The 13734-nt window shown below is 34.3% G+C and overlaps 3 protein-coding genes across 4 annotated transcripts; 2 read left to right on the forward strand and 1 right to left on the reverse strand.

Annotated features, from left to right (window-relative positions):
* Positions 1-746: 746 nt before the first annotated feature.
* On the reverse strand, positions 747-5162 carry LOC108629151 (WD repeat-containing protein 6). The gene is made up of 11 exons (XM_018031617.2): positions 4895-5162; positions 4643-4820; positions 4387-4569; positions 4177-4318; positions 3467-4100; positions 3260-3400; positions 2786-3189; positions 2522-2722; positions 1801-2297; positions 1134-1724; positions 747-1077 (listed from the first exon to the last, which is right to left on the reverse strand). The coding sequence occupies exons 1-11, from the start codon at positions 4959-4961 to the stop codon at positions 1014-1016; spliced, it is 3102 nt and encodes a 1033-aa protein (XP_017887106.1). The 5' UTR covers positions 4962-5162; the 3' UTR covers positions 747-1013.
* A 111-nt stretch (positions 5163-5273) lies between these two features.
* On the forward strand, positions 5274-6620 carry LOC108629153 (putative glutathione-specific gamma-glutamylcyclotransferase 2). The gene is made up of 3 exons (XM_018031620.2): positions 5274-5446; positions 5568-5808; positions 5886-6620. Exons 2-3 carry the CDS (start codon positions 5674-5676, stop codon positions 6369-6371), a joined length of 621 nt encoding a protein of 206 aa, XP_017887109.1. The 5' UTR covers positions 5274-5446; positions 5568-5673; the 3' UTR covers positions 6372-6620.
* A 366-nt stretch (positions 6621-6986) lies between these two features.
* Positions 6987-13642, forward strand: CycG (cyclin G). Of its 2 annotated transcripts, XM_018031618.2 has the most exons (7): positions 6987-7104; positions 9192-9440; positions 9515-9931; positions 10414-10662; positions 11309-11517; positions 11619-11686; positions 12259-13642. In XM_018031618.2, exons 2-6 carry the CDS (start codon positions 9321-9323, stop codon positions 11662-11664), a joined length of 1041 nt encoding a protein of 346 aa, XP_017887107.1. In that variant the 5' UTR covers positions 6987-7104; positions 9192-9320; the 3' UTR covers positions 11665-11686; positions 12259-13642. The 2 variants fall into 2 exon arrangements, with proteins under 2 accessions (XP_017887107.1, XP_017887108.1); XM_018031619.2 differs by lacking the exons at positions 11619-11686; positions 12259-13642 and having other exon boundaries at positions 10414-10657.
* Positions 13643-13734: the final 92 nt, after the last annotated feature.

Raw genomic sequence — 13734 nt, forward strand, 5'->3', positions numbered from 1 at the left:
ATGCAGCTGATGATGCAGCTCAATGGCGCTACCAGAGATGAAAATCCTCCAAAATCCTCCGAATCCTCCCTTCGACATTGTTTGTATTTCAATCTTAGAGATTTCAATTGCATTTCTATTTCACTTAGCGTTAATCAATTTTCATCTTCTGTAAGAGTTAAATTAAATATATTTCATTCTATTCATTAAGACGATTTAATTATTTTTAATTCACTTTCCGTTTGACGACCGAGCTACGGTGGTGATTCACTTTCCCTTTTTTCAAATCCGTATGAATAAATCATTATATGAAACTTATTATTTAATAATCATAGAGAGGATGAATCGCTCATGATTAAATATACACCGTAAATATACAAAAACGTATTCTAAATTCTGAATCTTGAATGTCGTAAACCATATAAGATGGAACCAGAGCAATCAAAGAAATGAGCAATCTCCCTTTTCATCTCTGCTTCTGCACTTCAGAGTTTCTCTCTGATGGAACAATTCAATGGAGTAATTCATTTAAACTCGATCATGGTGTAAAAATGTTTTTACATCATGAACTCGATTGCAATAAAAATGAATCCTAACTATAAAATTCGAATAAAAATCATATAATTTTGGTCGACACGAAGAAAAATTTTTATATCTTAAGTTCCATTCCACAGATTTTGATGAAACAGTCCTCAAATCAAAGCTAAATCAAATCAAAGATAAATCGCAGAACTATAAATTAATTGTTTAGAAAATAATGACTGTTATTCTTTAGAATTTTCTATTTAGTCGCTCAAAACAAAGTTGGCATTACATTGTACATTACAAGCACGTTGGGAATCGTTTTGGGTAGCTGTACTCTGAATTATACTACGAAGTTAAACTCCTTATGTAAAGAGTAATGGAACAAAATAATGTAAGGAAATGGAAAATAATTTTATTAAGCTATTTATATACATGTATGAAATTTTATATATTATATTTCTTAACTTATAATTGTAAGGAACAATGTTATTTTTCTTTTTACTCGATGATCATCTCAAAGGGACTTCCAATATCTCGAATCCTTTACCATAAACGCATAAGAAGGACTCTTCCCTAAAATAATCATAGATTAATATCAACGTTAATTTAATATTAAATTTTATACGTACTGTCTAGACCATGAAGTTAAACCCTTTATATCTGATACGGACGTATGAATCGTCTTTAAAATTCTTGCGTTTAGACCACTTCCAATATAATTGTAATAGTATATGTTCACACGTTGATCTATCCCAGCGGTGAAAATTGTATTTTCTCTGTGAAACATTATTCCCGTAATTTGAGCGACGTGCGCCTCTGAGCTGCTCCATTTGGATAATAATAAAATTTGTATGTCGCTCAATGACACAACTTTTAAGCGGACAATATTAAGTAAATTATCATCGCCACCAGTTACTAATAAATACTCGTCATTTGCTATCGATTTTATATCATACGAATTAATTCCAGATTGATGTAAATTGAACCCTGTGATCGATAGAGAACTTTCACAGTTCTGAAATTCTTCTTCCGGTTTCGATTTTATCTTTGAAACAATATGGGTGAAGTCAATAAATCGACAGATTCCATCAGTTGGCATTATTAGCGCAATTACTTTCTCATTGCATTTTAAAACAGTTATTTTTGTTATGCACCGATTAGCACATTTCGTCTTTACTTTTATTGAGATAGTTTTTGCATTGATATCGTATAAAAATATTCTGAAAACGAATGTTGACATATGAGCGGGGCCGAGTTTTACTTTAAAATTATTAGGCAAAAGGTGAATTGTCATACCTTACAAATCCATCTGCACAGGCAACGAAGAGCAATACGTAATTTATACCGTAATGATAAGTATCTATGTCCATGTATCGTGTCTCAGGTTCTGCATTGTATGTCGATTCCTGCGATTGCTTTTTTCGTTCTTGATCAGTTCCGTACAACATATGAGATGTAATATCGTTGCAAGAAACGTAACTTCTGATTAACATGTAAGTATCAAGATTTATTTCGATTTCCCAAACTTTTATTTGAGCTCTTCCACCCCCGGAGAAAATGAGATACTTCTTATGCGATTCGCGATTAGGTTGTAAATCCAAATAGGTCACAAATTTTATACTAGAAACGTGACCGTCGAGAACAGCTAGTGTAAAAGGGGTACAGTACTCGCTTATATTTGGAGCATAAAAAATCCGAACAGAGGTATCTTCGCTCCCCGATATAAAAATATTGTGCCTAGCTTTATGTAACAATCGTTTCATACAGTGTATCTCTTTTGTATGATATCCATGCTGGAAATTTTAAATGATCTTAGATATTTTCGCTTCGTCCTTTGCAGGGCTGCAGATAAATGATTAAATATTTAATTCAATCAAACACCAATTGGAAATTAAGGGGCTGTTTATAAAATACGGTGTGACGAGTGAAAAAGTAAAAGACTATTGCATGTAATGGCACTTAACAGCGCTTAAAAAATCTGCAACCTAGCTACTATGTATAGAAACAAATTACTCACTCGCACAGCTAGTATACTAGGCATGAAAGGACCGATTGAGAAATCAGATAGAAATATTTCTTTGTTACGGATGTACAAGAACGTAATAGTATAATCGTCCGACATTAAACAATCCCATGATCTGTGGCCACCGCCACATGGTATCTTTGCTAGTACCCGATGACAATACATATGATGGTAAGTATATATTACAAAATCCGTCTGTAAATGGATAATAAGAGAATGAGAAGACATTTAAAAGAAATACGAATAATACCTAAATACCTCTTGAAAACCGAAAATATAAATTTCAGATCCTAAACTTATATTATCGGCAATCCAGTCTATTGGCACTTTTTCTTCGTGCAAAGCACGTAGCGTGTTTAATTCTGTACATAATTCATAGAATCGCAACATCCCATCGCGACCCGCTGATACCAATTTGTCAAGTAAGACCATAAATGTTTGGACACCGATTATTCCGTGAACTTTCACGAAAGTTTGAATTGGTTTATTATTTGATTCAGCTACATTCGCTTCACTGCACGGAGTTAATTTCTTAAGGTCGAACACGTGCATGTTTCCGGATCTATCTCCACACACTAATAATCCTCCGTATAAAGCAGCTGCTGTTAACCATCGTTCGCGAGCAGCTGGCAAAATACATACTGCTTGTACTGTAATCAATCCTGTACAAAACGAGAGAAATCATCCAAAGTTAATTATACATTAAGTTACATTATATTTCACTGGACATACCTTTGGGAGTGAAATTGAACATTTTTAAGACACCGTCCATCCCACATATCACTAAGTTATTATTTTCTAGCCAATGTACTGATAATATTTTCGAGTTCATCATCTCCTTCTCGAAAATCTGTTTTAACTTCTTTTCATTCTCTGGAATCAATTTACACAACGGTTTGACCAATTAATGTAATTTTCACATCACATAATTTGCCTCACCTTGGTACATCGCCATATATCCAGTCTTCGATGCAAAACAGACATACGAATGGCACGGAGAAACTTTCATAACACAATAGTCACTGTATCTTTTTAAGTACATTGACCTTTGTGGATTGCTACGTTTTTTATCAAATATAAACAGAGTGCCGTTTTCGCTGAAAACCAGAAATTTCCCACTACGTAAACAGCAAACGTATTTCGGCGAGGCGCAAGTAAACTTCTTAGATGATGGCACAGAATTAGATGCATTGACGGCGGGGAATACATGAATCGCGCCATCAGCACCGCCAGTAAAGACAGTTTTGTTGTCATTCGTTACACCTATGCTCCATACAGCAGCCCCATAATGGGCGGAAAGTTTATTCAGCAATTTACCGTCTAGTGACCAAGTGCACATGAGAGAATCCTCTCCTATTGTAATTAAACTTTTATCTTTAATGATACATCTCCATACTCTAGCTGTGTGACCAAACATCGTTTTCATCAATGTTACTTTAGTTTCTTTCCAGTCTGTAATATTCTTCTCGTTCTTATTTCTAGGATGTACTTTCCACAATCTGACTGTTCTATCATCCGATGTAGAGCAAATAAGTTTCGTAGCTGCATCATAAATCACCGAAAAGATCACACCCTAAAGTTTGACAGATTTATAGTTCTGTGAATCGCCTAAAAGAATGTTGTCTTATTCAGATATAAATGTAACAAACATTGTGTTCTTTTAAATGGTGTGAAACAAAGGCCTCATTATTGTTAGTATGATCCACCTCCCATATCAAGATTTCTTGGAATACTGTTCCACTAAAGATAGTTAGATTCCCGTTATCCTTCACTGATATGTATCCTGCATATCTGATAACAGAATTAAGTTTAATATCCATGTACAGCTTTCATTTCAGTGTATAGGAGTGTAAGGATACAAAAGACATTTTTCTGTACATGTAAATGTGTTATATCTTGCTGCAGTCTTCAGACCTGGATTATAAATACATACACTATTGTGTGCTAGAAGTAGACATAAACAATTACTTCCATTAATTGTTGACCATTTTGCTGTTATTATCCAGTCGGGAACCTGCTGTTTAGTAACTACGATATCGATTCTGTAATATAGATTTTTTCAAATAGTACAATTGTTAATCGAGCGGATGGAGAATAATTAAAATTGGAACGTACGCTGTGCTGTCTATTGAACGACAAATGGTATACGCGCAAAACAAGTTCCTGCCGAAGACGGTCAACATGGAATTAGGACCGTTAACAATTCCATGTATAATATGTGGCTCGAGACAATCTAACTTTACTTGGAATGCATAAGTCTTGACGTCAAATATATGTAAACTACATCCTATGCCTACATACAAATTAAAGAGTATAAATAATGTATCTTAATTCAAAATAAAGACAGTTAGCGAATGTAAAACCAACCTGCGAAAAGGAAGTCATCGGTACAGCAAAGCGCAAGAACATCGGTGTACAGAATTTTCGAAGACATTTTCTATAGACAAATCTATTTTTTAATAATTAAATGTGTATTCTATTTAATGTTTGATCGATATTATATTGGTAGGAACGACATCGTTCTCATTGCGAATGCGAGAACACTGGTGAACACTGGAGAAGTGGAGAACACGGAGAACACGACAGTCAACAACAGTCAGTGTTCGGCAGGGGCCAGGGCACTTTTTGTAACTAAGCGTCTAAAAGCATGCGCGAGTGACGTCACAGCTAGAACCGGCCAACTGCCGGTGCTGTATATGCCATATCGCATGCCGCGCATTGCCCCCGCCACCGTCTCTAGCTGTGGCTAGGTGGCTACAGCTGTTCGGTTTGACAGCGCGAGCGCACATGGTTCGACTGCTGTATTATAAATTCTCATTAATCGTAACGTAATTTATAGGCAACATGATTGAAAATCGTTTCCGACGAAACAGTCGATACAAAATACTTTTCAAGTGTTAACGACCTTGCAGCTTGCATGTAGGGATATCATAATTATAACTCATGAGTTTTGTTCTAAATTTTAGTCGCGCTTGTCGCCTTCGTAAAAATACGAATTGTGAACGTTAGAATAAGTAATTCATAAGACAATTTCTTTTAGGAAACAATGTCCTATTTAACATCGATGTACTTTTATCGGAGAGCGTTAACCCAAATGAAAAGTTGTTAAGGGAATTGTTACTTAATAAAAGAAGTAAAACATTATCATGTGGGTGTTTGGTTATGGCTCATTGATATGGAAAGCAGACTTTCCATACTCCGAAGTCTGCGTCGGTCACATCAAGGGATACGTTAGGAGATTTTATCAGAAGAGTACGGACCATAGAGGAATACCGAGTAGAGTATGTATTTAATTAGTTCCTCTCGTTCCTACGTGGAACTTAAGTTAATTCGTCGCGCGTGAAACATTTTGTTCTAGCCCGGTCGCGTCGTCACGTTACTTTCTTCTGATAATCCGAACGACCAGGTGTGGGGAGTTGCTTATAAGATACCGCCGGACAACATAGAAAATGTTATTAAACATTTAGACTACAGAGAAAAAGGCGGTTACGAAAGGAAAAGTGTCCTCTTTTATCCATCGTACTCGACCAATGACATCGAATCGCATTCGTTCCCGAACGGTTACCGTATATTATCCAACTCTGAGCGCAGACCATTTTACATTACAATTTACATAGGTGGAGAAGATAATCCAAATTATGCAGGCATAGAAAATATACACATGATAGCACAACATATAGTAGAATCTTGTGGTCCTAGTGGGTCTAACACGGAATATTTATACAAACTGGCATCTGCTATGCGAGTTATAGCTCCAGATGTAAACGACGAACACCTCTATACATTAGAGAAAATTGTAAAGACGTTGGAGCGCGAGAAAGAAGAACAAGATAAAAATGAGTAAAAATTGTACATGCTAATGAAAGTATAAAAGACCGTATTTAATCTCATTTATAGATTATTACAATACGCATCTGTGCAGATGGATATTAAATTACCTAAACTTTAGACTCTTACCGTACTCTCCTTCTTACATGAATTTCTGGTTCTAAACTTTGGGGTACTTAGATATCTTTCGACATCGCAGACGAAATCTCTACTCTCTTGTATACCATTTTTGAAGAGTAATGGAATAAAATAATGTAAGGAGATATTATATTGAGTATTGTAAGTACTAGGCACCTCAAACTTGCCCAATTTTTTTCCTTTTCATGAAAATAGTGTACATAAACTATTTTTTATCATAAGTAACAATCTGTTTATCAAATATTCCATTGTTCAAGCATGTATTATGTGTAATAATACATGAGAATTACTGCATGCAAGAGACGTCGTCTTAATGAAACCCATATAAAAAAATTAGTTTTGGCTGACTTATTGCTTAAAATGCGTTGCGCATAGAATTGATTTCAAAAGTTCTGTTTACATTGGCAGAGGGACTATTTGGTACGCATGAGCGTTCGGTGACGCGTAATGATCAGCTGAAAATATGTACCTCCGCCATTTCTTATTGTTAGAGCAACTGTCAAACGGGATGTTTCGCTAGTGAACTTACTTCCTATCTGTATCGAAAAACAGGACAAAAGAAGCCAAGATTGGGTGATCTACTGACGTGAAAGCGTTTCGGACGCATCCGGGTACGTATTTACTCAAAATCTTATCTTTCGCCAACGGTATTCGCGGAATAGGTCGAAACGCGCAATTAAAGCAAAATGGTGGTAATCGTACGACTATCATCATTTAATATCCTTTCAATCAGTTAATGTTTATCTAATATCATGTAAAAACATCGAAAACATTAAATAATGAAACACTTCATGCTACAAATAACCCAGCCTTTGCATGCGATGAGCAATTCAGCATAAATCCTGTATTTCATGAATTAACAGTAACAATGAGTTAGATCCGCTTTCTTTAATTGTTTGTATACATACAGTACATCTTTTGTTTATTCTAGAAGCAACGCTGAAAGAAATGGCATTTACCAAAGGGTAGCTTCTATTTGATTCATAAGATAAAAAGTATGCAAAGACAACAACAACAATTACATAATAACAATTTTTAATTGTTCCTAGCTACTTAAATAATTGTGGTTCGTTTGATAATAATGAAAATTTTGTACGTTGTCTTGTTGTTGTTTCAACTTCGTTCGAATTCGTACATGTTCGTAGCAACTCGGTTATTGCTCATCCGTGACGACTTACAAAGCTAACGCGAGCCGCCGAGTCAAGGCACACAACACAGTATCATTCGAATCGAGTACGGGTCAACGTAGATACAAACTGATTTTCATAGTGTGTTTTGTGCCGTGTAGCAGCTCGTTGTTATACTTAAGTAAAGAAAAAAGATAAAGCGTACAATTTTTCGGCGATTTTTGTGATTTCATAAGAGTGTTCTTTCTTCGAAATGAAGGGTACGTATGAATGAGTCAGTTTTATCTGTAAATCCAAATATTTTATCGCCAAGTTAATAACATAGCCAATTTATAAATACGTTCTAATAACTTGCTTTTTACTGAATTATTCAGGAAAGTTTAGCCGTTGCTTACAATTAGACTTAACTCGATTTTATCCAACTTTGAATCAAGAACTTCGTACTCGCGATAAGACGCAAATTTTGAGGAAATTATGACATAAACTATTACTCTTTATAGCTCTTTTATCTATTTTTCATTACTAGATACAATTTTATTAATATTACATCATGATATTTGGGTAATTTGAGAATTCGCTCGATTGTAAACACATTTATTAGCCACATGATATTACTTACTTAATTTTGTTGATGTAGCGTTTTGTAATTTAATGTAAAAAAACGAGAAATTGTGTAGACTTTTATTTATATATTTGAAGTAACTTGTTTTGATTCGATGCGTGACCTCCGTCACGTCCCTTTAATTTTGACAGTTCGTTGCGTCAGCCTTTTAATACCTTCCTACGCGATTCTCTTTCTTTTCAATGTCACGTACAGTCAGAAATGCAATACAGGTGTCCTCAAAGTAATGTAACGTAACTTCTTCCTTTCAATATTCCATTTGAAAATTTTTCGAAATTCCCTATTATACAACTTCTATTATTGTTGGACTGTGAAATAAGTAAATGAAAATCAAATTACATTATCGTGATTCGTATTCATTTTATGGAAGATTTCCTTTTTTTTAATATCACATACAATGAGAAATTCGATACAGGTATCAAAGTGATGTAACACAATTTCTATCTTTTTTCAATATTTGATTTGAGAATGTCTAGAAAATTCCTTACTATACAACTTCTATTATTACTCTATTATGACATAAAAAAAAAATAATACAAAGTACGATAATATAATTTTATTTTAATTTTATAAAATTCTTTCGATAGAGAGTTCGCATTCTCAATTAGTAATTAACAATTCTTACATAGTAAAAGAAGATGTGAGATCTAACGGAGTTACGTCGAACGAGATATATTACCAGTTCATTCGAGAAACTTAAATTGATAGAGCGTGAATATACACACATGCACACGTGTGCGATAAAGAGTTTGAAATAATTATTTTAGTAATTAGACATATTTTTAATAATGTTCCATATCTTTAATTGCTCAAACGGCAGAATACTTCGTTTCATAACAATACTCGTGCAGGTTTTACACAACTTTTTAATCATGTGTGTATTTTTCATTGAATGACTAATTAATATTAATTAACATTTAATATTTCCAATATGCATATTATTTTTCAGATACAAGGCTGGCCAGCTGCTCCATTCTTGTGGTGTGACATATTTATCATCAGCTACACTACGCACACTTTGCATCAGTTTTATTCTTTAATTGTTGCTGTAGTGAGCTGCAAGTCACACATTGCAGGAATGGATACGTCGGGCTTGCCTGTACCGGATGCAATCCACCCGTTGCTTGAACAATTGCAAGAAGCATTGCTCCTTGAAGTTAAATATCAGCCTAACCTTCAGCTACCTAATATATCACAGGTACGCATAAATGAATCCTGCGTCATTAAATGAATACTATAAATATTTCCTTCTGTACAATATTTTCTATTCAGAATGATGAAATAACAATCGGAGCCCGGGATGGATCAGCCCACGTTTTAAGATGTTTAAAAGTATGGTATGACTTACCATCGGACGTATTTTTCGTTGCCATCAATTTAATGGATCGGTTCTTAACGAAAATGAAAGCAAGACCAAAGCACATGGCTTGTATCAGCGTGTCTGCGTTCCATATAGCCGCTGTCCAATTGGCGCAGTCGCTAGACGCTGATCATTTGGTCTCCATATCGCAGTGCAAGTGCACCGGCGGCGATCTTAAACGCATGTCGGAAGTAATACGGAATAAGTTAGAATGGGCGCCTGGTACTCAACCCGTTACGTCGTTAACTTTCCTTCGATTGTTCAACGCGATGTTCCTTGCTGTTGCAACACAGCTAGGACTCGGAGAAGTGTATACTGCTATCGTTACGGTGAGATATTGCATTCTATATAGTGATTTTTATTAATATTTGGATACACTTAAAAATAAAATTACTTTTTTAGTATTAGATCAAAACATTTTTTAAATTTACTATGCAAAAATGTCAAAAATATATTATACATCATTATCTTTAAAGAGTATAATAAATCGCTATCTGGACTTTATTCTTTAAATTAGAAGAATAAATGTTGTAGTTTGCATAACAATTCGCAGTCTAATTATAACTTCGATCTACAAATTGGGTGTTTAAAATTTTTATTGGAGTAAAAGTTAAACATTTTCGTCAAGATACTAACGAATAGCAATTGTTTTCAATTTTTCGTTACATATTATACAGAAAAACAGATTTCCTAACATACCAAAGAGGATGGTGTTGTTTGATCCAATGTTAAGACAGTTATTCTATTTTATATTTAATAACGAATGATAATAATAAAGGAATTTGTCTAATAATAAACGGTATCGTTTCAGGAATCCGAGCTTCTCCTCAGGCTAGAGATGATTGCCTGTGACGGTAACTGTGCAAGCTTGAGGTCTTCGGAAGTGGCGCTCGTCTTGCTTTGCACGTATTTAGATGGTGTAGTGAATCGATTAGATACTAATGCAGAAACTCCCGCATCTACAACACCTAGTTCCTCTACTATCAATATATCTGTAACGTCAAAACAGCAGATGTTTCGACTACTGGAGTTTTCTATAGACCTTCAGAAAATATGTAAGGTAACAATCCGATGGTTCTACGGTTTTTTATATACAGTAGCTGACGAAAGTATCCGGACCCCTTTTAAAATGAAATAACTCTTTTTAACGTTGGACCTACTGACTTGAATTTTCTGTGCGATGTTTGAAGGCTTAATTCATTGTATAATGTGTGACAGAAACTTAAAAAAAAACTGCTAATCATAAGTAAAGGACATGATTTACAAAGACATTCGGAATTCCAAGTATAATGGTATGTTATTCAGTTTACAGTGTGTTATTATGACCTCCTTTGTTAAAGGTGTGAGGAATAGGAACCTGGCTGTTTTACAAGAGTATCCTTCCCCGACTATAAATGCATATAACTTACTTAGATCTACAACTGAGATTTTCCAAATTTTTATTACAGACCACAATAAAAAAAATTAAAAATCGCATCTACTCTTTTTCTCGCAATTCCGAATAATAAAAATTCAGGACAATATTTTTTACATATTGCATAGTAAACTAAGTCTTCTAGCATACTACAGAAAATTACATTCTTTAGTCCACTATTAAAAAAGCCATTTCGTTTTAAAAGATGTCTGAATACTTTCGCGAGCCATTGTTCTTTATCGAGCACGATGGATGAATGAAATTGCTAAGATCGTGGCATCTTTGTTTACAGATTTCAGACACAAGCTTTTTTTCAACACACGAGGCTGTGGGCACCGTGTTGAGCAAGTACAATGCTCAAGAGCAGACGCCACACAGACAAAGACTGATATGGAGATTATCCTCTCGCACGGCACGCCTTTTACGTCCAACTGACAAATTTATTTCAGTGTTACCTGCAATCGCCGAACACGCTCCGGTTCCCTCGCCGAGTAAAATTAGGTACGTACACATGTTTACGTTTCTTTTATCTGTTATGATAAGCGGGCAGCAGACGAAAAACATTTTACGATACATAATTCATGTTTACTATCTGTTCGCAGAAAAAATCGAAAGTTCAGCCGACGTCATGGAAACAAGAGACGTTGAACGGCAGTATCGGGGCCTTAACGTAAGTTAAACTTTTTACACATTTTGTGCAATGTCCATTACCTCATTTTTATAGAGTTTCTCATGACAAAAACGAATCCAGAAGCAGCATAAATGCACTGTCACGTACTATTTCCACTAAATAGCGGTTTTTGTAGAAATCTATGGTATTACGTACGAACTAAAAACGATAGAAAGTTTATCTTTTACTTTCGTACTTTTTAACAGTTGTAAAGAGTTGTCGGAGTTTGAAAAAACCTTATGCATTTTATATGTACCATTTTTGTATGTACGTGAAAATTCGTTTACCCAGGAGGAATTTGCAGTATTGGATTTTAAAGACATTTCTGATAAAGAAACCATGTACAAAAACATGTAATACCTCATTTCTCCCGAAAATCATGTATTTTTTATAAAAACTGCTATTTTTCGCAAACAGTACATGGTACAATAATTCTGGTCCCGGATTTGTTTTTGACATGAGAAACTCTATAGAAATCATATTGTAAAAAATGGAAAAAGTTTGTCTTGTTGGATTATGTCATCGGAATACTTACAATTAAAAATGTAGCTAACGGAGGATTAATTTTAAAGGTGCTGGATCGGAGATTCAATAAATGTTAACAACAAGCAAAAAAAGAAATGAATTGAATTAGAAAGAAAGTTTTGTTAGAAGTTTAATAGAAAGTACAAATATCAATGTACATATTTACGTCGTACGATAAAGTTTTAGATGCCGTCTTTTACATAAAAGGGGAAGCATATATTTCGATGCAGTATTTAAGTTCGTACTACAAGTCAGAAAAGAAACATACGTATTTCTTTCTTTCAATTGTACTATATTTTACGTAACGAAGAATCGTACTTTCAAGGCTTTTTCAGTTCATTATGTATAATATGCAAAGAAAAGCATAAATTAGGCTGAGCGAGGTCGTATGATTAATGTGATACAATGTCCATGGTAATTTGTACGTTACGAATAGAATAAAAATATATATGCGTACGTCTGCGACACGCGTTGAAAACATAAAAAGATATCGGTTATACGTAAATACAGATATAAAAGTTAAAAATTATTTAAAAAGAAGTAAATTATGGAGGGCGAAGAAATTATTCGAGTGATCAAAATGTTAATTAAATTTTAATGCTAAAGACTGTGTGCAAGACACTCAAATCACTACTATCATGTTTTTTCGCGAGATTGTATTTATGAATTGTTTATGAGGTGTATGAATGAATGTAAATAAGGTAATCTGTTAGACGATCTGACAGTACCTCAATCATGGATTAAAAAAAGAAGCTGCAATCATGTTGCATTTATATTAAGTCTGATGATTCAACGTTTTGTACCCGCAATAGTTTTTTTTAACGCTGCAATCTTGATCTATAAATTTTATTTAATTCGTTATCAAATTGCTCGATAGTAATTAGTGGAATCTCAAAAAGCAGCTTTCGATGTAGATCGTGTTTAGCATCGTTCAATGTTAAATGGAAGTCAGTATAATTTTTTTGTAGCCAACATGTCGAAACCGCATTGTATGAATGAATGCAATTAAGAGCGCTGAAGATTATTAATCTAATCTTTGAAATGTTTGGAATAAAGCTTTTCTTGAGCGAACGAGTAAAACCAATGGGAAGAAATATCAGCTGTGAAAGTATAAATAATATGTGTAAAATTAATTTAAGGTATACATAGTATTACACAAAAAAAGCCACGAAGTTTGTGATAAGATTTTTTACTAACGAGTCTTTGGATGTGGCTAACGAAGTACTAAAAGCGAGAGCGAAGTAATTTTGAGCATTTAAGAATCAAATTTTTTGCCCGCAATTCGTCACTGTATACATGTTCCATGTGTTGGATTTTGACGCTAAAACGCATAAAAGAAACAAAGAATACTCGAAATCATGTATAAATATTTTGTTCTGCACAGCAGTAGTTCGTAATTGTGTACTATATTAAATAGAAACGAAAGAATTAGCTTTTCTTACGGTTTCTAAAACCGATTTATTCTTAAATTGTATTTAAAAAATCTCTGCAATGTCAAACATTGTTGAGAAAATCCGATTACT

Source organism: Ceratina calcarata, unplaced genomic scaffold (assembly GCF_001652005.2).
Source record: "Ceratina calcarata isolate Rehan_Ccalc_2016 unplaced genomic scaffold, ASM165200v1 scaffold554.2, whole genome shotgun sequence".
Classification (NCBI taxonomy): Eukaryota; Metazoa; Arthropoda; class Insecta; order Hymenoptera; family Apidae; genus Ceratina; species Ceratina calcarata.

What these genes read in the sequence shown, in the direction of transcription:
- LOC108629151 (XM_018031617.2), bottom strand. Translation starts at nt 4,961, where the DNA reads ATGTCTTCGAAAATTCTGTACACCGATGTTCTTGCGCTTTGCTGTACC. An exon ending in TGTACAGAAAAATGTCTTTT is followed by an intron (nt 4,319 to 4,386) that starts GTATCCTTACAC and finishes TTCTGTTATCAG; the next exon opens with ATATGCAGGATACATATCAG. An exon ending in GTTCAATTTCACTCCCAAAG is followed by an intron (nt 3,190 to 3,259) that starts GTATGTCCAGTG and finishes CGTTTTGTACAG; the next exon opens with GATTGATTACAGTACAAGCA.
- LOC108629153 (XM_018031620.2), top strand. Translation starts at nt 5,674, where the DNA reads ATGTGGGTGTTTGGTTATGGCTCATTGATATGGAAAGCAGACTTTCCA. An exon ending in ATAGAGGAATACCGAGTAGA is followed by an intron (nt 5,809 to 5,885) that starts GTATGTATTTAA and finishes ATTTTGTTCTAG; the next exon opens with CCCGGTCGCGTCGTCACGTT.
- CycG (XM_018031618.2), top strand. Translation starts at nt 9,321, where the DNA reads ATGGATACGTCGGGCTTGCCTGTACCGGATGCAATCCACCCGTTGCTT. An exon ending in ACCTTCAGAAAATATGTAAG is followed by an intron (nt 10,663 to 11,308) that starts GTAACAATCCGA and finishes CTTTGTTTACAG; the next exon opens with ATTTCAGACACAAGCTTTTT. An exon ending in CCCTCGCCGAGTAAAATTAG is followed by an intron (nt 11,518 to 11,618) that starts GTACGTACACAT and finishes ATCTGTTCGCAG; the next exon opens with AAAAAATCGAAAGTTCAGCC.